General features: G+C 39.8%; 2 protein-coding genes across 3 annotated transcripts; both read right to left on the bottom strand.

Moving 5' to 3' along the window:
• Positions 1-4410: 4410 nt before the first annotated feature.
• On the bottom strand, positions 4411-11419 carry cd7al (cd7 antigen-like). Its single transcript, XM_068727574.1, has 5 exons — positions 11251-11419; positions 10568-10921; positions 9219-9605; positions 7810-7916; positions 4411-7382 (listed from the first exon to the last, which is right to left on the bottom strand). The coding sequence occupies exons 1-5, from the start codon at positions 11309-11311 to the stop codon at positions 7170-7172; spliced, it is 1122 nt and encodes a 373-aa protein (XP_068583675.1). The 5' UTR covers positions 11312-11419; the 3' UTR covers positions 4411-7169.
• Positions 11420-15744: 4325 nt separating this feature from the next.
• On the bottom strand, positions 15745-21496 carry znf207b (zinc finger protein 207, b). 2 transcript variants are annotated; one of them, XM_068727101.1, is made up of 11 exons: positions 21317-21496; positions 20561-20687; positions 20240-20378; positions 19909-20097; positions 19373-19448; positions 19095-19156; positions 18518-18657; positions 18034-18132; positions 16982-17236; positions 16432-16588; positions 15745-15997 (listed from the first exon to the last, which is right to left on the bottom strand). In XM_068727101.1, exons 1-11 carry the CDS (start codon positions 21355-21357, stop codon positions 15846-15848), a joined length of 1437 nt encoding a protein of 478 aa, XP_068583202.1. In that variant the 5' UTR covers positions 21358-21496; the 3' UTR covers positions 15745-15845. The 2 variants fall into 2 exon arrangements, with proteins under 2 accessions (XP_068583202.1, XP_068583201.1); XM_068727100.1 differs by lacking the exon at positions 18034-18132 and having other exon boundaries at positions 21317-21490.
• Positions 21497-22094: the final 598 nt, after the last annotated feature.

Below are 22094 nucleotides of genomic sequence, written 5' to 3'. Positions count from 1 at the left end.
ACATATATACACATATACATACTGTGAGTTTGGTGTGTGTGGTATCACCTCTTCAGACTTCTTGGATCGTGACCTCTGAAACGTTTCATTTTTGTTTAAAAGGTCTTGGTTTCATACAACTGAAAAATGAGCAATATGTATTTTCCCCGCAAATAAGTGATACGAAGGAAAGAATTTTGGGTCGGGTGTAAACTGATACTTGATTGACTGAAAGCATCGGCTTTCTTATATGGAGTTGGATATGCACGTTCTGGTTTTGATGACATATTACAGTACTTTGAAGTGCTTGTACTGTACATATGTGTGTTTGTTTGTTAGTTAGCCTGTCTAAAAGCCCAACCCAACCAGTCGATTTAAAAAAAAAAAATCACAAACATATCAAAACTAGACAAAATATTAAACACAAATACTTGAATCATGGAGCGCCAATAATGTAATGTGAAGTCAGTAATTCTTTTTTTGTTTGACAGGTACACATAGGGGCTTTTAGAGGATATTAAAAAAAATAAATGTATTGCATTGAGTTACAAACACAAAATCTTTGAGAGAAAAAATGCAAAAGTCATCTTTGATGTGTGCTTGAAATTCAGATGTTTGTATGAATGTGTGCGCAAGACACTGTGTGTACCGGGCACACGGCCCGCTGTAATGTTCCACTCAGTATGCTATATTTTGTGTCTGTTTTTATTTTCTTCTGTTTTGTTCTGTCAAAAACTCTTCTGATGGACATTATTATCGTCTAACGTTGCACTGAGTGTCTTCTACCCCTCACTCAGCTAATCGTAGACAAACGAGTTTAAGTACTGAGGGGAGATGGTGACAATTCACGTGTACATGTTTACTCAAGGACTTAATGGATTTTTTTCATTCTATCTGTAAAAAGTTTATCTACCTTATAGTGGCTTTTATTGTGGGATAATCCAATACAAGGATTATCGTTGAGTATTGCACCATTTTGTTTCAATTATACAAAAAAAAATGGAGAAAAAATTTTAAATAAAAAAAAACTACAAAAAAACTACAAAACAAAAAAGGGGAAAAAAAACCAACAAAGAACTGTGGCCATAGATAGCTGTAGAAGGACTAGTAATCCCGATGTTAACTTCATGGAGAAATAGAAAGGGATGACGTGTGGGAGGTGAGTTTGTTACAAGACTCATTTCAGAGGTGCCTATCTTTTCCGTTTGTTTGTTTTTTGCAAAAGCCACCTGTCGTTTACAATCATTTCATTCATCTGAAGTTCAAGGAAATAGGATTTTATAACAGGAATGTTAGAAAAAAAAAGAGACAAATTTCATCTTCCATCAAATATGGACATGGAAATCTTGCAAAATGAAGATTTATGCTACTTTAAGAACTCTGGGATTGATCAGTGTTGTCATTTCAATTTTTTTTATTTTCTTTCAGCGTCGACAGACTATCTCTGTATGAATTGAGTTGTGATTTTATATTTCCTGTAAGCGACACAGTTTGCTCAATATCTTGCACACTCATAAAAGATGTGGATTTTGTCTCAGGAAGGCCAGGGTTCCAGATCGCAACTCCATCATTTCTAGATTTAATGTTTTTGTGGAAAAAAAAAAAAAAAAAGCAACTGAAAACGATTAAACTCCAAGCAAGCACTGAAGGTCATGAGTTTAACAGAATATAGTGGGTACCAAGTAACAACAAAAAGTTTGTAGCAAGTTATATATTTACCAAATAAGACTAAGAATCAACTTTGAAAAAAAGTGGAGTGCTTTACATGTGAAATCTAAGTATAATTGCTTTACATTTAAACTGATCAATGGTTTGATTGTGAAAAAGACAGTGACAGAAAATGCATTCGTATGTTTTGACTTTCAAGTTTCCATCCTGTAGTCCAGGAGCATTGTGCAAGTATTTTTCATTTTATTTTTGAATGTCCTGTCTGTTAGCATTTCTGTTCCTGTGACAGGTATTTCAATAGTTGAGACATTTGTTAACATGTAATAGATGGTTTTCAGAGACAGGTTTGAAGTGGAGGAATAAAGCTGGTTTTTAAAGGATCATGATCTATGCACAAGTGGGAGGGAAGAGTCCAAACCAAGCTGCTGTACTGCTGGCGTTTGTCGACTCGGACTCTAGGGTTCAGGGTTTTATGTGGGGTTCTTCTTGTTTTTTTCTCTTGCTCAAATGTCCTCTAATCTACTTCCCCCTTTCCCCTTCTTCTCATTATCGACATCTAATGTTTGAGTAAAACTTTACATTGCGTCACCATGCTGTGTAATCCTTAACCAATGAGCGCTTATCCTTCTGCTAAAGCACTGTGGGTTGTACTGAGAAAAAAAAGCCCATGACTTCTAAGGTTGTCATTTTTATTTTTTTTCAGTGGGAGGAGGGTGGGTGGGTACTTTGCCTTTGCCTTTCTCTTTACTTTGGAAAAAAAACATTAAGGAAAAATGTCTGTAACTGAAATACAAAGTTGTGGCTTTTAATGTTGTTCATTTTTTCTCCTCATAGAATGTGATTGTTAAGGACATGCACCGGAAAAAAATGTTTCCATGGATTATGGATGTTCTTTCGGACTATATTAATAAATTACAAATTTTCTTGGCTGTTACTGGGTGTCTTGTCACTTTTTTAAAATGTTTTTTGTAGTTCCACCCACGATAAGTCATAATATAGTATGTCATAAAAAGTTGAAAAAAGTCATAGTAATAGTATGCCAAAAAAAAGTAGTGAAAAAGTATTCTATAGTTTGTAGAAAAAAGTAATAAAAGAGTCATAATGTAGTATGAATACAAAAGTTGTAAGAAAGTCGTAGTATGGTATGTCAAAAAAGTTTTTAAAAAGTCATAACATAATCATATTCTGGATTATTTAATAATGACGTCACAATCAGGATTTCAAAACGTACAAACACAAATAATTACTAAATAAGACAAACGCATTCCGTCGGTAGAACTCGATCCTGCACTTATAAACAGCACACAGAACACAGTATAAATATCACAGAATACAGTATAAATACCACAGAACACAGTATAAATACTACAGAACACAGTTTAAATACCACAGAACACAGTATAAATACCACAGAACACAGTTTAAATACCACAGAACACAGTTTAAATACCACAGAACACAGTTTAAATACCACAGAACACAGTTTAAATACCACAGAACATAGTATAAATACCACAGAACACAGTTTAAATACCACAGAACATAGTATAAATACCACAGAACACAGTTTAAATACCACAGAACACAGTTTAAATATCACACAACACAGTTTAAATACCACAGAACACAGTTTAAATATCACACAACACAGTTTAAATATCACACAACACAGTTTAAATACCACAGAACATAGTTTAAATACCACAGACTTGATGAACTTAATGCAGTTTGTTAAACAGGTAACAGGCGACAGAGAGAAAACACCTCTACTCTGACAGTGATGAAGTGTCGTTATTAGTTATTAGTATTATTAATTACTATTATTAAGTACAGTGATCATGTGTACAGACACAAACTCCTCCAAAGTCTCTCCAGCTGTTAAAGCCGACTGACAGCTGACCCAGTTGTGATCAGCTGATGCTCCATCATCAGAAACAGACGTCACCTCACATGACAATACAAAGGAAAGGACGTCTCATAGCTCTTAAAACATTTTTCCTCATTTCCTCTCTCCTCGCATGGTTTCCTTGCGTCTCTCCATACATCCCTGGTGGGAGGGACTAAGATGCAAGGAAAGGATGCAAATGAGGGAAACGGGGATGCAATTAAGAGACTTGGGATGTACCCTTAGTATATTATGCTGAAAAAAGTCATATTAAAGTCAAAGTACAGTTTGTTGAAAAGATTCATAAAATCGACATTTGTCGAAAAAAGTCTTTGTATAGTTTTTATGATGGAAAAATTCATAATGTAGAATGTCGAAAAGTCATAAAAAAGTCATAAAAAATTCATAGTATAGAATGTCGAAATAATTAAATAATGTCATTATGTCGATGTTTTAAAAAAAAATCTTAATATGGTATGTTGAAAAAATTCATCCAAAAGTCATGTCTAAAAAAGTCATAGAATAATATGGTGAAAAACGTCCTATAAAAGTCATAGTATAGTATGTCTAAAAATGAATATTAATGTCATAATAAGTACGTCGAAAAGGTAATTAAAAAGTAATAATATAATATAATAAGCAAACCTATTGTGCATTTTGTGAAAGATTTATGACATTTTTACCAGTGCAGATGCAGATTCATGAACTGAACATTTACACAACACACATGAAGAGTTTGATGTACCGGTGTTTCTGTTTTTCAATATTTTCAGAATGTTATTTTATATCCCCTGTAAATGGATAAAGGCCTTCAAATGACCTTGAAACATGAATATTGTGACAATATACTTGTGATATTTTTGTTGACACAAAAGAAATCAAATTAAAATATATTTTATTGAATCTTTTACACCCTCATTGACTATTTATTGACAATCCCAGATTCATCAGTGGCTCGAAAACAGTAAGAAAGCTGGAAACCATCTGTAACAAACAGCACACGAAATAGTGAGTTTTGAGACCTTTTCCCACTTCTGTACGTGTCATGACAAACACATGAAGTTAATGCATACGACTTCTTCAGCCACGAAAACCAGGCAGCTCCTCCAGCTCCGTACGAGGAAGTCAAAATGAGACCTGGTACATGGTCAGATCTTCTGCGCTGCATACAGTTGGATGAGGCTAGATCTCCAGCTACACCTGTGGTCGATGCTGTGTTTCTGGACAGTGCTTTTGTAGTTCAGATGCTGAATCCTGGAACAGCAGAGACCGTTCAGGAGCATGCAGATGATGTGTTTGGTTCTCATGTACAACAGAACAAGTGACATCTTGGAAGTGAAATCAAGGCCTCTGGAGAACAGAAATAAGTCTGGTTACAAAGTCTTAGCCATAGCTCAGCACTCAAAAAAGTCATATGTTAAAAAGAGTAATAGGAAATTAACTGTATAGTATGTCGAAAGAAACAACAAAAAAGTCATAGTATAGTATGTCAAAAAAGTCATACAATCTTCATAATTTAGCATGTCTAAGAAGCCCAAAAAGAGTTAAAAAGAAAGTCAGAGTAGTATGTGAAAAAAAGATTTAAAAAAGTGACTGTATAGTATTTCGACAAAAGAAAAGAAAAGACAAAAGTATAGTAAAGTTGGTCAAAAACGTTTTTAAAAAGTCATAGTATAGTATGTCAAAACAAAGAAAAAAGTCATGGTATGGTATGTCAATAAAAGTCTTTAAAAAATGTAAGTATTGTACATCGGGGAAAAAGTCTAAAATTATATATTTTGTCAAAAACAAAAAGAATCATAATATAGTATTTCAAAAAAGTAATAGTAAATGCACTATATATTATTGCTTGCTCCTGCTTCAGCCGTTCTCCTCACACTTGGGCTGCTTCCGTGTGGATTTGTTAAACATCTGCTCTCTGAGTTCTCCTCTTCTCTGCTCTTGAATTATTTTGTGCAACATTTCTGTCAAAATTCCCCAAATTCTGGTAAGCAATTAGCCAAGGACCTTGTTTTGTTAAAATATACAGCATTTTTGAACATTTGCACTATTTACAAGAGCTTATTGTACTCAGTTGAATGAGGCCATTTGAATGCTTTGTTTATTCCTCCTTCTGGAAGCTGTCTTCTAATGACAGACTCATGAGGCTAAGGGCTTTTTAATGTGCCTAGAAGACCAGAGACAAACGGCCTGCAGGATTTGTATTTGCACTGCCTATGTATAGGAACACAATATCTCGTTAAACTTGATGGTTTTACTATTAGCATCAAAAAGTGTGATGCAGATAGGGATTATATAAATATGGGTAATGTAGGTAAACAGAGTGTAAAAAAAGTGTCTGCTCAGATTCAGTTTTAAGGTTTGTAATTTGTTGTTTATCTAAAAAATCAAGTCAATGATTTAAAAGCAATGACCTCTGGGATTACCTACTGAACATTTAGAATCAGTACTTTATTACCTTGGTCCACTCAAACATTTTTTAATCCAATTATACTGGTTTTGTTAGTGTGTGTCCGGCATAAACTGTCGTTAGTTAAGCTGTCCACTGGGTTATTAAGCAACAACTCAGTTTCTTGCTGATTATTCATTCTGTTCCTGGTCTCTTGGACACCTAACAGGTTAATAATTATAATGCTGTGGTCTGTCATATGTGTATAAATATACATTTAAGACCTATTCAGAGTAAGAATTGTGAATCATATTTGTCATTGCTGAGACCTTCGTTTTTCATAATTTTTTTTGTCCCTCTGGACACTTTTGTCTGTCAAATCATGATTTTTTTTTGAAGGTGTATGCATAAACTGTATGCCGCAAATGCAACGCAGTTTTTGCCCCCTTCTGTTAAAATAAATTGAGGGAAAACCCTGATTAGGTCGTGTGCAAACCAATAAACAGGAATTCTTAATGGAAATATTTGTAATCACATTTTAGCATCGATGTCATAAAGTCCTTTGATTTGTCAGGTATTTAAAGGTACGCTGTGGTGACAGATTGAAGTGCTGTGAATATATTACGTGACTTGGTGCCCATTTTTTTAACACTACTCTGCTGATTGACAGTTAGCTGCAGTAAAAATGTACAAACAAATATGCCAAACCTGGATATCAACAACCTAAGCTAGCAAATGTTTTATGAGCAAATGCGGTCCGAACATTTGTCAGACCTCAAAGACGTAGAAAAGCTTCTTCGGCCAATGCTTTCCGCTACTTCTGCTATTCACATGGACTGTTTACATGCACGCTACCAAAGCCTGCTCAAATGTGATTGGTCAATACTACCAATTACAAAAGGAAATCAGAACGCTTCCGGAACACAAAATCGTGTCCCGTTGCCTACACATTCTGCTTTCCTATGTAGATAACGGTTTATAGAGATTATTGTTTACAAAACTCCACAGTGTACTTTTAATTTATCTGAACAAGCCAAAAACAGACAGTGGTTGTCAAGATTTACAAAAAATTTTAAGAAAATTCCAAAATACAGACTCACTCAAACTATCAACAGACCAATATACATGAGATAAAAGGCAGTACAGGGACAATCTTTCTGCCACAATCTGTTTGAGAAACTTCAGAGTGCCAATTGGAGTCTGGATAAGTTGGTCTAGTTTACGATGCTGCTGACATAATCTAATACTTCATGTCTGAGAATCAGCCCTGGGGCAGAGGGCCCCGCTGGGGCTTTCATAATGGTTTTCGGGACAGAATTTCTTCACGTGGCAGTTTGTGTACTCAGAACCCATTTCCTCCAGATGCTGGGGCTGCAGTTTTCGACTGGCAGGCTGTACCACGGTCATCTCCTCATAGATGGGGGCCTGAGGGAGTGACTTGACACTGCGGCGTGCTTTGCCCTGACAGGAGAAAAACAAATCAGTGAAGTGAATGCATTCTCGATTTCCTGTTAAATCAGAGTTTGTCATTTTCTCTCAAGGCAGCATCTATAATAGGAAGTCCTAGCAGAGTCTCGTTCTCACTATATGTTTTACTATAACTTAAAAATACAACAAATCACTTCTCATACATTTTTTTAAAAAAAACGTGTTAGAACTAAACTAAAAGCAGAATAAAGATTTCACAGCCTGCATATTTGAATTGTAAGAAAAACATGGTGACAACTGACAGCAATAAGTTATGAAACTGCTGTGGTTTTGTGGTGAGTGCTCAGAGGAACTCTCTGGCATGCTTGCAACACGCAGGTGCTGTTCGGTAATTGGTTATATTTTTCCCCTAAACTCTTGCGTAGTATCAGAGCATAATATAAGCCAGAGGTCCACTCACTTTACAGATCATCACAAATCCGAGGAGGAGGAGGAGAAGGAGAACGACCACAGCTGAGGACAAAGCGTATAGCAGAGTGGAGTAGCTGGAGCATTCACAGTGACCTCCTGTGAAGAAGCAGATAGAGAAATGTTGAGATGAAGAGGGTCGGCTTCACTGCTGCAAGACAAAAAAAACAAACACTCAGGGCCTCAACGTCCCCTGAGGGGCCACACTGACACCACTCAGCTCCCGTGTTGCACTACATTACAAGTGCATTCACAAAATGTCATGAGATAAACTAAACAAAAGCAGTACAAACTACCACTGTGGTCAAAAGACAGCTCATGTATGGTGTGTTCAGTAGAATTGCAAAAACCACTGAGACCAACTTCCTTCTCATTTGTAGGCTGCAGTAATTGGCAACAAACAGCAATAACATCTCAAACATAAGACTCCTGGTAGAACGTCAATCATATACTTCAGTAATCTGAGTCAAGCTCCTTAATTATACAGTATATGTGAAAAATTAAAAACAGTGTGCGGCCCTGTGGCCCTCGGCACCGAGCCCATTTACTGCAAAAATGGCAACAATATATAAATGGCTTTTACAAAAATAATTTGCTAAAACAGCAGGACACTTTTTTTCAGCAACTGTCACTCGAACTGAAGTAAATTGTGTATTTGCTGGAGATATTCTCAGCATTGAGAATGCCTTGTGTTACGATGGCGTGCTGTGGCACAGAGGAATGAGCTGCACCAGGCTTCAGCTACACAGAAAACACTTGGTAGAAGGAGACATTCATTGTGATTGATAATAGGAAATATGTAGAACAGCACCAGACTTATCCTTTAAGACACGTCATTGTGATTTCAAAATATTTCTCTGCATCTCTGAATTGATGGCTTATGGCACGGCCCACCCTTGCTTGACATTCAGCTAGTGGGGACAGCACCATATGAAATATGACCAAATATTAATTTCATGGGTTAGTGATGTCTATTTTTGTTTAGTGTGATCAGTTGTGGGCTCACCCACAGGTGACAAAATAGAGGGAACATTGCTAGTGCTTGTGAAACTGATAGAAGAGATATAGAAAGTTTTGCATGGGTTTCTATTCAGATTATTATTTGAAAAGAAACAAACAACAATAACAGCACTGCTAGACCGTTAACTTGGCAAATATGAGCATAAGTGCAATGTTTACCAAAGTTACAGCCATTGACATGGATATTATTTGTAGCAGTTATGTTAGTAGAAGGCGGACATCGTGAGATAGCAGAGCTGGACTGATCAGACACTGAGAGACATTGAAACAACAACATAAAAGAGGAGGAGGAAACACATTTTCATTTTCAAAAGCCTGAAAAACAAAATGAAGGTTAGCATTAGTAACTAGGCGATCAAGTCCCTCTGTGACGTGACCCACCTTGCACAGAAACAAAGAACACATGTCTCCCTAGACTGGAGCTGGTGTCGGTCCCGCCACGCAGGAGCAGCTGGCAGCTGTACAGGGCGCTGTCGTCTGGCTGCAGCTGCTGCAGGGTGAGGTTGTAGGTGATGCCCCTGGGACCAGGCGCCGAGGACAGCTGGACCCTCTCAACAGGGAACTGGGAGGAGGAGGAGGAGGATGGAGCGCTGCTGCCGTGGTGACGCTTTGAGTGGTACAACACCTCCACAGGCGCCCGGCCCCTCTGCCGCTTCAGACTCACCCCCTCCACGGCCAAGGCGTCACCGTGTGGGGGGAGACAGGGGAGCACGGCTGAGCCCCCAGAACACGTCTCTACCAACCCTATGTCCACCGACCCAGCGGCATCTCCAAAAAGGAAAAGGGAATAAACCTTAGAATACGACGCATGGTAAAAATCCCATTGAAGGCATATTCAGGGTGCAGCGGGGTAAGGTATGTTTGGGGTAAAGTATATTGAAATTTAGGATGTATATCAATATTTATTGTACTGCATATTATTGCATCCAGGAAAAAGAACAGTTCTCTTAGCCTCTGCTGTTTTTAAAGTTTTGAAGAGGGTGAGAGGAGCTGATGTATGACGTGCACCTATAGTGTTGTGAAAAATGTTTCTATGCATTTTGAATTTAAATAAAACTTGGATTAAAAATTTTGATTTCGAAAATGTCGCACTTGTTTTTGCAGGTGGTGGCGGGTTTGTATTTCAAGATCTGGAACCAGCTCTTCTAAATAACAGGAGGTCATTCACGGCCAGGCACAAAGAAACTGACCGGAGGGAGTCATCATGGGCAAAATGCTGAATGTGTGTCTAATAAAGGGGAAAAAAAGCAGCTAAGATTTCAGGAGAGCTGCGTTGAACTGTGAGGATGTTTCAGGAACCGCTGAGTGACCATGACCAAGACCTTTTCACACGTAAAACACCTTTGATAAAGGACACGTTTCTCCCTCCTGCTGGTGTACATCCTCCACCAGCATAATAAACTTCATATCTTTAGTCAGCTCCTTAATTCTCCCTTGATTTACAGTTCCAGCACTTTTCCTTCTGGCTGAAAGGCACCTGGATCAAACCTAAATTATTGTTCATCATGATCATTTACAACCCCTTATAAAGCATGCCTTATCAGACAGCGGTGTTTAGTGTGAGCACTGGTTCTGAGCAAACAAAAAGCACCAAACAGTTTCCAAATATCAACACTCTGTATTTGACCTTCTGGTTTTGTGGTAGTTTTGAAAAGTTCAACCTCCTGTGGGTGAAAAACAGGTGAGAAGTGAGAGGGACATGAAAAAAATAAAATAAAATAGACACTCACCAGCATTAACGAGGAGGAAGAACTCGGTCTTTCCAGGTATTCGGTCGTCTGTAGAGGTAGGGTTGGTCACCAGAAACTCACAGTAGTAGCGGTCTGTGTCGCTGGCACTCAGCTGTGAGATGGTCACGTTCAGAGAGTGGGTGCTCGGGTCTCCACCGCCGCTGATGCGGCTCTTGTCATCAGCTTTACCCACACTGACGTTGCTGTTGGTGTACTTGAAGAGCACTTCACGGGGATCCAGCCAGCTGCGCTTCAGGTAGACTCCGAAGGGCGAAGGGTTCCTTTGCTCAATCACACAGGGAAGAACCACAGATTCCCCCTCAGTCCTCTCCAGGAACTGAATGTCACTGCACACTTGATACAAAAGGGGGGAAAAAAAGTTTTAGAATACATATTTTTGTCTGGTGATCACAGTGATTCTATACTTAAAGATTTGTGTCAGTTGCAAAATAAAAGCCGCTATCGAAGAAATATTTCACAGTTAATTATCGTGGTCAAATATAATGATGAACCCACTATGCTCAAAAACTAAAATTATACAAACTGCAGCCCCAAGAAATGAGCAAAGGTCAAATATTTTAACAGAGGATTACATTGTGAAGTGTTCCTGTTGTTCTGTCCACCCTCGGTGAATTACAATTCAAATTGGTGGGAAAAAAACTTGAAGCAAATGATCAACTCACCAAATCCAGTCTGTGTGATGAACAGAGTCCACAGACAAGCCAGGTACTGGATCCCAGTCATCTTCAATACGGGCAGACACTAGTGAAGATCCTGAGGGAAGTCAGTGATGTAAACCATGACAGGACACATGCAAGCACTCAGAACTGGAAAACAAAAGCTCTGGGTGACTGTAAATGAAACCAAGAGGAACTCCATGAAGCTCCACCTTCAACCCTCAAGACTAACGCAAGAGGAAGTGCACACTAACCAACACAAGGCATGATGGATCAGCTCCTTCTAAGGCAATATAAATTATAAAAGTAACAATACAACACAGCTGAGAGCGAAAGTTCAGATCAGATTAACGAGGATCTATAGCATCAACAGAACAGATAGAACCAAGCTGTTCATGGAGGTCCATAAAGATCCAATTTCTTTGTTTTTTGTAGCAGTGTGACACAACTCTTCAGTATAATTAGCGTTATTTCTGTTTCACATGCTTGAGAAAACTTTTCAGACTGTATTTGTTTTACATATCCCAGAGGAAATGAATACAACTGCCTGTGTCTGAACAGGATGTGTTTGCTTTCTGATAATTTGCATCCGTCAAAAAGGCCTACAGAGTGAGTCTCAAGCACAGCTTCGATACTGGATTGACAAAAACACAGCGCATTGGTCTCACCTACTTTTCTTATGCAACATGAACAGGAGCAATTTGAAAGAGAAGCAACACGTGCAAATGTCTAGTTATTTTAATGCTCAGACTAAAAGAATGACTTCTGAAAGATGTAGAACACCCCTGGCAACTGTTCACACTCGTGTCGGAAATTAGAAAAAGGTCGAAAAAAATGAGGCAGTAAATGGCTTAAATTTAGGGTGCGCACACGATGTAGGTCCACTAACCATCCTTAAACAAACCACAGGAGTTTACACTTCATTTTGCACTTTAGTTAGATTCTCAACACGGTCGGCAGTATTTCTTTCTTAACAGGCGGTTTGCTCTGTGGTTCAAGTACCTTCTACTAGTCCAGCAGGAAAGCACGATTAGAATGTTTACATGTATAACGAGTGGGGGATAAGTAACCGTTTGCTGTTGAAAAAGGAGATTGCAGTTTGAGAAGCTGCAGCTCGAGTGTCTTTGTGCATTTATTCACTTTTATCAATCAGATTTGGTTTGCGAGGGCCTGTAAACGGACTCATAAAGCTTTGTAAACATGTTTCGGTGGGCGGTGGGCTAAATGTTTTTGATGTCTCAAGCTGCTCGTGCAGTTTATGTAGAGCGTGCTTGGCCTCACTGATGCTTCTAACCACAACTTCAGATTGAAAAAAGAAGCTTATGACTAATACTTGGAAATGTACGCATGTCAACAACCCACCAGAGGAAGAAAGAAAGAAAATTAGGACACACAAGCGCAATGAGGTCCTGGAAGTTTCCATTTAACAACTTTTTACACCAATACATGCATCTAATGGTTGTAAATAGTTGTGTTGGAGGTGGTCATTTCAATTCCAAATTACATAAAAGGTTAAGTAATGCTCTGCAAAATGGCCAATATTGAAGGAAACAATACTAGCTCAACACTGGGTAAAATTCATATTCATAAATACAAAGATAATGAAATGTAATTTAATAAATAGTTAAAATAGTATAAACTATTATTTTTACTGTATTTTCAAATGTCTATTTTTTCTTCATCGTGAGACAATTACAAATACCGCTTCCATCATTCCCTTTCTCTGGAAGTTATCTGAACTATCACTGTTTAATTAAGCTTCATACTCAACTTATTACAGTATGTACTGTTAACAATAATGTATCAGACTATCTAACACCACAGATTTCCTCAGGATTTCTATCGTGGGAGAAGTTTAAAGTGAGTTTAAAGTGGGTTTGTTCATGGGGTCAATAATATCCCCCCCATGCCACTAGGGGGCACCTTTTTCAAACACTCAGAACAGTGGATTTCACCTAAAATGTGAATGTAATTGAAGGACAACAAGTGGCTACAAGTTAATGCAATCATTTTATTTAAACAAAAACAAACATGAATGTGACATTGAGTTGCATTACAATTTAATTTAAATGTCTCCTTTTAGGGCAGCTTGTGTTACTTTTAAATACAAATACACCTGCTCCAAAAACAAGTTTAAAAATTAAAAACCTAATTTATCCAAACATTAATAGGCTTCAGTTTTTATTACCGTGAAAGAAACATTTTCCTTAGGTAAAGGGATCATTTTCATAATTAATACTTTCAATACTTAAGTACATGTTGGTGCCAACAACGTCTGAGTTTTTACTAAGAGTCAGTTCACCCAAATATCAAAACAAAAACGTATCATTTAACCACTCACTCACTCACTCTCACTCTCTCTCTCTCACACACTCACACACACACACACACACACACACACACACACACACACACACACACACACACACACACACACACACACACACACACACACACACACACACACACACACACACACACACACACACACACAATGTACATTTTAATGTCCAAGTCGTACCTTTTAAATCACTAAAATGGAATGGACATGTGACTTAAGGCATATGCTGCTATCTCTTTAACACAACCATTGAAAAGTCTTCAATTACCTTCAACAAGTGAACAACATACTTTAAAACAGTACATGAATCAATACAAGGCCTAGCATCCTGTTGTACAGGACCGACCCAGTCTAAAATAAACAGCAGGTACTTACTGGGTTTAACTGACCTTTTCATGCCAGCTGAGTGGGTTTTAAGGCTGATATGGATGGGCTATAAACAACAAAAACAAATACAGAGCAGTAAGTGATATGCGCAGAGGAAAAACGTGTGCCACTCTAAATGCCAACAAGAACTTCTTGCCACCGAGTCTTTTGATCCACGTGTTTCATAACGACTCAAACGTGTGCACCTCCTGTCAACGCGCCTATCGGACATCTCAGAGATCGCTCTCTGCAGCAACCTCCAACACGGGAGACATTGCGGTTGACATTGGGTGACGATTATGAATATTTGGAATAGATAAGGATGGACATAACAGAGAAGAGCCCAGCAATACAAACTAGCACTGCAGTAAATCACAATCCAGCAAAGGAGTTTCAGGTGTGAAATGTACTCTTGTGCCGGAGTTTAAAGATCCGTTTAGAAATATATAGTTAGCTATTCGTTAGTGATTGTGAAGGTTTCCTCGCGACCTTTTATCATTTCAACTTGAAACTTTTACTTTCTACACTCTTTTGCAGGAAAGGCGGCACAAGTAATTCAGGGAGTTGCCGCTTTAAGTCACAGCTACAGACCCGAGTTATCACTTAGCAGTTTGTGTCTGCATCTTACAAACCACCATTTGAGTTTTACCAACTTAAGTCGTCTAAACGAGGATAAACCAAAGAACTGGTTCACCACGGAATCGCTTCACAGCACTGGAATTTAACACAGAGCTAGTGTATTGTTGGGTTTGTGGTTTCACTTGCCCCCTGTAGCGGGGACACGACTATGATATGACAAACTATTACAGCATTCATGCATGTTTCAGTACCGGTATGCAAAATAAAAGTTAATGAATCAGGAATGACATTTAGTTTCTCCTGCACTCTGGCTGAGTGTATCTACAAGTATTATATAATCTGCAGTTATGTCCGCCATTATCATGAGGTAACATGCAGTATTTAGAACCAAAGGTTGGCCAACATCATAGTTTTGGGCTGGTGGTACACAAGATTTGAGCAAACCAACTCTTTTATCCGTTTCTGACTTCATGGAAGAGCATTTTCTTTTGTACTTCAATATCCAGTCTTTTACAAAGTAAGGTGGACTCTTACAAAAGACAGATGATGGCAAACTTGGTTTTTAAATACCCGATGAAATCCTGTCGTTAAAAAGAGGAATGAGATAAGCGCACCAGTACAAACCTTCGTCACTCACCTCCACGCACGTCAGGACAAACCAGCATTGAATTTCAAGATGAATTTTATTACAACAGATTCATAAAACATTACAAAGGATGCATACAGGTACCCTCTTGACCAGGACATATTAAAAGCAAACCTGAAATAAGGATAAAGCTAGAGAATGATGAGTCGTGAATTTTTAACACTACTTAGTTGGAATCATTTTCATCACTGAGACCCTCACCAACCAAGGTTGGGGACGCAAGTCCAACAGCACCTAAGCATGCTGTGAGGGCCTCAATCAATCTACCGAAAATAAAAGAAACAAAAGAAAAAGAATCAAATGTTTACAAGAGAAACTTGCCTTTGTAAGGGGTTGGTACGCTCATGTAACTCCAGCAGCTTCAAAAGAAATATGAATCATTTTAACACACTTTACTTCTATAAACCTGAGAGAAACCTATGGGGGGGGAAAAAAATGTATCCTCACATGAAACCAGATGACAACAAAATAGCTTTCAGGAACTTGTGTGTGGTGTTTGGCTGTTTTCCAATAAAGATGTTACATTAAATGTCCATTAGTTCTAACAAACAATGTTTGTCTTCACCACCACTGGTCTCACTGCTCTTTGCTCGCAGCTAGGTTTGAAAAAGCACAAGGATGAGAGAAAGGTGTTAACCTCAAACCTAATGTGGTGGCTGCTTTGCCGCTTCAGTAGCGCCCAGCCGGAGACATGACGGGCGGCCTCATGCCCATGGGAGGGCCTCCCTGGTAAGGGGGCACCATAGGAGGACCCTGCCCGTATGGAGGCATCCCTCCTGGCATGTAGCTCGGCATGCCCTGAGGAGGAGCACCGTACTGACCTGCAGGGAGAACACAAGGAAAGCAAGATGTGTTACTGCTGCAGTTCTAACAGATTCAACAGCGGATTTCAATTTAACTTAATTGGAATGCATACTTTTCTGTTTTAAACAAGTAAATAAATAGCAACTTGATTTAGCATGAACTTGTCATCTTCACATATCGAATAAAGGCATTAAAATGTATATAATATATAATTAAATATTTCTTTGTAAAGGATTTAAAAAGAAAGTTTGATGAAGAAGTGCCATGGTTTAAAGATGTTAAAGTGATCAAGTGCAAATAAACTGTAGTTTATTTAACACAACAAACTGATAATCTCATCATGATGGTGACAATAAAGTGGTTTTATATTCACTTCACAAACTCAAAACGTTTGGATCATTGAGCAGAAAGAACATCTGATGGGTATTTTTTCTAACAAGCATTTTCTCACCATGCATGGGATGCCTCATGCCAGGCTGCTGTGGTGGCATGCCTTGCTGTGGGGGCATTATGCCGCCCACGGCCGCCACAGGGGGAGCAGCGACATGGGCCTGACCCGGCCTGGGTGTGAGTCGCTGGTAGCGGGGCAACTGGGCCCTCAATTCCTCCTGTTGGTAGGGACAACACACAAAGCACACATTCAGACTGAAGAAAATCTAGTATGCCCCTTACAGTACAAAGATAAACACTCACAAAAATGACGAGGAATTGGGTACCAATGTTGCCGTGCTCTGATTTCACACTGAGGATATTCAAGCTCAGAACAATCCTTTAACATAACCACAAAAGAGCAACTACTAAGGAAGTGGAAGGAAATGCAATCTAAATGCCTGACGAACATCCCATAACTATCTTAACTTTACGATGATGATGATATTGATATTCAGAACCTGACTGGTGGTCAAACAGTGCGCCCACCCTTTCATCCATAAATGTACTCTTATACGTATCAGTCATTACTTACTGTGAAAAGGGCAAAATAGAAAGCTCAAGCAACTTACCAGTGAGATATCCTCATCAGGATGGATCAACTTACTAGTTGCACTCGTGGTGGTGAGGGTGGCGGGTTTGGTGGCCACTGTGGCCGGGGGTTTGGCCACAGTGCTGCTAGAGGGGTTAGAAGAGGAAGAAGTGGAAGAGCAAGAAGAGACAGAGGGCTGGGTGTAGGCAGGGAATGTTGCTTTGGGAGGGTCGGAGGAGGAGGCGGCTGTACTGTGGGAGTTTGAAGCTGCAGCTCCTGAAGTGCTCTGCTGGGCCTGTAAACAGACAGAGATTCAGCTCACTGACTGGTCATCCATGGGACTGCTTTCTTACTTTTTAAAGACGCCAAAGAAAACAACACAAGACACAGAAGTCCTCAATGGATTAAACCTTTGTCACAATCGTTATGTCACGGATTACTTTGAGACATAGAACCTCCACCCACCCACACACCCACACACCCACACACACACACACAATTTAACAAAGTTTGCCTTTGCCTTGTGAATTACATTATCCCAATAAATCAGTTAAGTCTGTTTAATGTCAGGAAGGAAACAATTGCCCTTTACACTTTCAACTGGATTGCAAATTTGGCATGACATAAGTTAAACCCTTTGTATCCAGTATAAAACACAATACAAATCCTGAGCTATAAGTAGAAGCAAAATCGACTAACACTCGGAATTTAGAAAGTGGGGGTAAAAAAACCGTGACGTGTGTTATACATTGCTGCAGCGTTCAAAGTCAAAGCACGATGAATAGTTATTGCAGAAATCATGCTTCAGAGGTTAGGAGGGGTGAAATGCAAAATACGATCCATTAAATCCAGTCTTGCGCCTCACTCTGCGTTAATTAAAGCACATGCACAGTAATAAAGCTCACAGACAAAAAGTATGGCAGTTGTTGTCGGGGATAATTATCCTCCGACAACATTATAGCCAACGTGCTCGTTTTTGATGCACAGGGCAATTACCTTTAACAATCAGCCTAGTTTACAGCTCGAGAATTTACATAAAGAAGCAACATGCAGCTGCCACAGCCAAGTCAAAAGTCCTGTCTGTGAGCGTACTTGTGGCGTGTTAGGAAAGGGAGGCTGAGAGGAGGCAGACTGAGGGTCTGCAGCTGGAGAGGAAACGGCTGCTGTGCTGCTGTGAACACCAGCGCCCATCTGCAGCATGGTGGGAAGGAGATCACAGCATTGGCATGTAACATGTCCAGTCTATCCAAATTCAATAACGAGAACAAAATTGACTTCACAATAGTGACACTGACTTAAAGAAAAAAAAGAAAAAGAAATGGGGCGGAGAAAGAGAGAAAGAGGAACAGCTGACTACAGAGAATGAGGAAACGAGACATCGGAAATCCGAAGTGTTGAGAAGTAAAATAATATCCCTGAGTGCTGTGTTCATAAGAAACTGCATAGACGGTTTAATAAGATAAATCATTGCCAACCATCTACCTTAAATCAGGCTTACAGAAGGCTATAAACGCTCTGAAAAGGCTGTGTGAGCGTGTGCTGTTGCGGGGGGGAGGGGGGGGTGCATGGTGCCCACCTGTGCTGCACTGGGGAAGAGGGGCTTGGTGACAGCAGGCTGGGCCACCGGTACCACCGGTCGACTGGGCATCACTCCGGCTGCAGCAGCCTGGGCCATATGGGGCATCCCTGGCCTTGGAGCCATGTGAGGTGGCATTCCTAAACAATCACCCAAACACGGTCAATCAACCCTTCTGGCACCAGTACATTGAGGACATATTAAGAGAGAAAATAAGCACGCTGAGTGAATACAAGGGGCAAATCATTCACTTAGCAGACGGGGGGAAAAAAAGTGTGTCTAGTTCAGCCACACCTGCTGAACAATCTAAAAATGTAAGCAACAGGAGTTGTGCGTTGCTATGGTTATGATCGACCAATCTAATTTATAGGGTTATCTTTGCTACATGGACATAAACTATACATGTTCAAGCTGTTAGTGGTGTGGCTACATTTCTTTTCAAGTAAAAATTTGTTAAAAATCCTAAATTCTGCACACAATACCGATGGAAGAATATCAAGATTATATCACTGACAAACTATTTCTCGTTCAATTTAAAAAGCCATTTGTAACCCTCACCAAAAATACCACAACTCACCGTGGGGCATACCGGGCATCCCTGGCATCATGGGAGGCATCATTCCACCCATTGGCATCATGCTGCAAAAGGCAATAAGACCAATAAGATAATGCTGATGTCGTGTTACAGAGGAAACAGAGATGACGCATGATGATGTGTGGTAACGCAAAACCAGTTGAGGATCGGCGGAGTTTCACTTTGGTGGCATTACGTGACCAGGCATTGTTGTTCAGTGAAAAGTACTTTGAATCTAAAATGGTATCATTAAACACATCAATGAATAAGAGCTCTTTTACCCTGGTGGCATCCCATGCATGGCAGGGGGCATGCCGTGCATCATGGGAGGAACGCCAGGCATCATGGGAGGCATTCCTGCAACAGTGAGTAAGAAGATATGTTTTGTTTAACTCAACACTACGTCACTCCAAACCTCAAATGCTTCCCTGCCGTATCTATACAGCTGCTCAGCCAGTAGTATGAAGAGGCCAGCAACAGCAGAGACACAGCGAAGAAAAACAGTGTGTAGCAGCAGCAAACTTTCATGTGCAACTCTGTGAATTAAGGGTTTATTTCGACCAAAGCACAGATGGTGTTTGATGAAACAGTGGATAGACTAACCAAGAATGTTTTATTTCATTTCTGTCGAGTTTAAATGAAGTGTGTCTTACGATAAGTTAACCATGAAATTAAGAGACGTAAAAGAGAGAAACTTGAATTCAGAAGGTGTTCTGTTGTATTTCTCTGTGTGAGGAAAATGTAACACATCACCCAATCTTAAAATATAACCCTCTAATTATCAGACATAGGACCAGTTTTACAAAGAGGTCCTTGCCTTGATATCCTCCATGGTGCATCCCAGCTCCGCCAGCCACAGGAGGCATCCCAAGCTGGGCCATTGGAGCAGCGTAGCCTGCCTGGGGCTGGACAGCAGCGACCTGCTGAACCGACGGTCCTGCTTCATCATCGTCGTCGTCGTCTTCATCGGAGTCATCCTGATTGTTTGACTTCTTCTTTTGACTCTCTGAAAACCGAGAGAAAAATATTTAAGGTAATGGTGAAGCTTAAACAAAATGAAAACGAACCTACGGTTCTACAAAAAAAGTAATTCGGCCATCTAGCCTTTTACTGAAATCGACAAGAAAAGTAGATCACATTGTACACACCTTGTGATTTCTGTTCTAATGTTCGTCTTCTTTCCTGCATGTCCTTCTCTGGAATCCCCTCCATACCGTAGATCTCCAGCTCGATGTCTACTCTTCCAGGAATTGCATTTGGTACACTGTCAATTGTTTCTTTGTGTACCTGAAACACATGCAAAGTGAGTCAGTGCATACTATCACATCAAGCAAAGTAATGTTTCATCCATGGCCCACTTTATGATAACAACCGATAGCCCTTTATGACCAAAACATTGCAGGAACGGTGGAACCAAAGACACTTAAAGACTCAAGAACTAAAGTTAGATCAATGAAAAATGCACCTACCTGCATGCAATGGATAGCCAAGCCTGGGCCTGTGTACAACTTCTTGTGGCAAATATGGCATTTAAAATGCTTTGCCTTCTGATGCTGGATAAGGATCTTTTCATCATCGAAGTCTCGATTACAGTACCTTGAGTGAAGAGTTAAGGATTGTGTTCGAAAGAGAAACCATCAGCAAAACACCAAAAATACACCCTGCATCACCCGAGCCAATGACTCGCATGCAAGCCTCCAACACAACGTTAATGCTGCCTAAATAAAACGCCCTGATCTGAGGCGTAGTCTTAACCACCATTCATGATCAATGACCTGGCAGCAAAGATTCTAAGTGCACACAACTCGAAAACCACGAGGTTTCTGACTAATCCAGCGCAAGACGTAAGCTACATCATAACGTTAGCTGTTGCCCTGAATCATCAATGCATCGCTAGCAGGTTAACGTTAGCTAGCTAGCTAGCAACGGAACGGAGACAGCTCGCTGAACTTTCCTCTTAGCATAGCATGAACTCGAAGTAATATACTACTGTATAACTATACACGATGCCAAATGTTTGTTTTTTTGCGGCGTTAATCATAGCCTGGATTAAAAATCCTCAAAGCGATCTATTAGCCTCCTATGACCGAATCGTTAAGCTAACGTTAGCTTACAAGCAGATAAACCCTCCGAGAGGCTAACTCCGGCCTTCCTTTTGTCAAGCTAACGCTTAGCCTCTGGCATTTCTACAATGGTATTTTGTCACCCAGGCAAAAAAAGGATACCAGCACCATGGCTTCATCTGCTTCTTCTTCTTTCGTCCCATTTCTAATGAATACTGAAAGAAAGGTCTTACAACGTTATATACTGGTCTTATTATCTGTTTGACAACAGCATGCTGTAGTCCCGTAACAACGCCGAAAATGGCGCTCTGCTGAAGGAAGTTGTAGGAGGCTACAGTCTCGCGAACATAGAAAACACACGTCATGTCATAGACACGCCCCTATTTTTGGAGACTTGTTAATATAATGTAGCTAATCTGATACTGTCATAACTGGGGAAAACATTTTGTTTTTCAAAGTTTATATAGTGAGTTTAGTGACAACCTATCATGCAAATAGATTGGATATAGACTGGGGCAAAACTTGGATGACCCTCGCAGTATTTGGGTCACCGTTCCAGCCACTGCGGTTTAGTCAGCAGACACTCCGATATCCGTGGTCAACTCAGCAGACACTTAACTTTTAGTGCGCCTATATGCGGAAACAATACGGTAAACGCATTCAAACGGCACAGATCAGGAGCGAGCGAAGGACTTTGTAAAGTTAGCGGAAAGATTAACATGAGACAACATCCGGGTTTCTTCAGATGAATATTCGGTTTTCAAAATAAGATGTTTCGTCTGAATGTTGGATACTTTGTTGTATACTTGAAACGGTATACATATTGCATAATGGCAATAAGATTAAATTAATTATATTCACATTAAGTATGAAACATGTTGCCTGCATCTCGTGAGTAAAAGGGAAAATACACCTAAACTGTGTGTGAAAGTGTCTTTAT

The sequence above is a fragment of the Cebidichthys violaceus genome, unplaced genomic scaffold, assembly GCF_023349555.1.
Source record: "Cebidichthys violaceus isolate CVI_PGR_0920_01 unplaced genomic scaffold, fCebVio1.0.p SCAF_4, whole genome shotgun sequence".
Taxonomy (NCBI): Eukaryota; Metazoa; Chordata; class Actinopteri; order Perciformes; family Stichaeidae; genus Cebidichthys; species Cebidichthys violaceus.
This window is presented reverse-complemented; position numbering and strand designations above follow the sequence as displayed.

Coding starts and splice junctions, on each gene's coding strand:
- cd7al (XM_068727574.1), bottom strand. CDS start 11,311: ATGACTGGGATCCAGTACCTGGCTTGTCTGTGGACTCTGTTCATCACA. Junction 9,606..10,567: donor CTTCCTCCTCGTTAATGCTG/GTGAGTGTCTAT, acceptor TCCTTTTTGGAG/ATGCCGCTGGGTCGGTGGAC. Junction 7,917..9,218: donor GTTCTTTGTTTCTGTGCAAG/GTGGGTCACGTC, acceptor GCTTCTTCACAG/GAGGTCACTGTGAATGCTCC.
- znf207b (XM_068727101.1), bottom strand. CDS start 21,357: ATGGGACGAAAGAAGAAGAAGCAGATGAAGCCATGGTGCTG. Junction 20,379..20,560: donor TGGCTATCCATTGCATGCAG/GTAGGTGCATTT, acceptor CATGTGTTTCAG/GTACACAAAGAAACAATTGA. Junction 18,133..18,517: donor TCTTCCCCAGTGCAGCACAG/GTGGGCACCATG, acceptor ACCATGCTGCAG/ATGGGCGCTGGTGTTCACAG.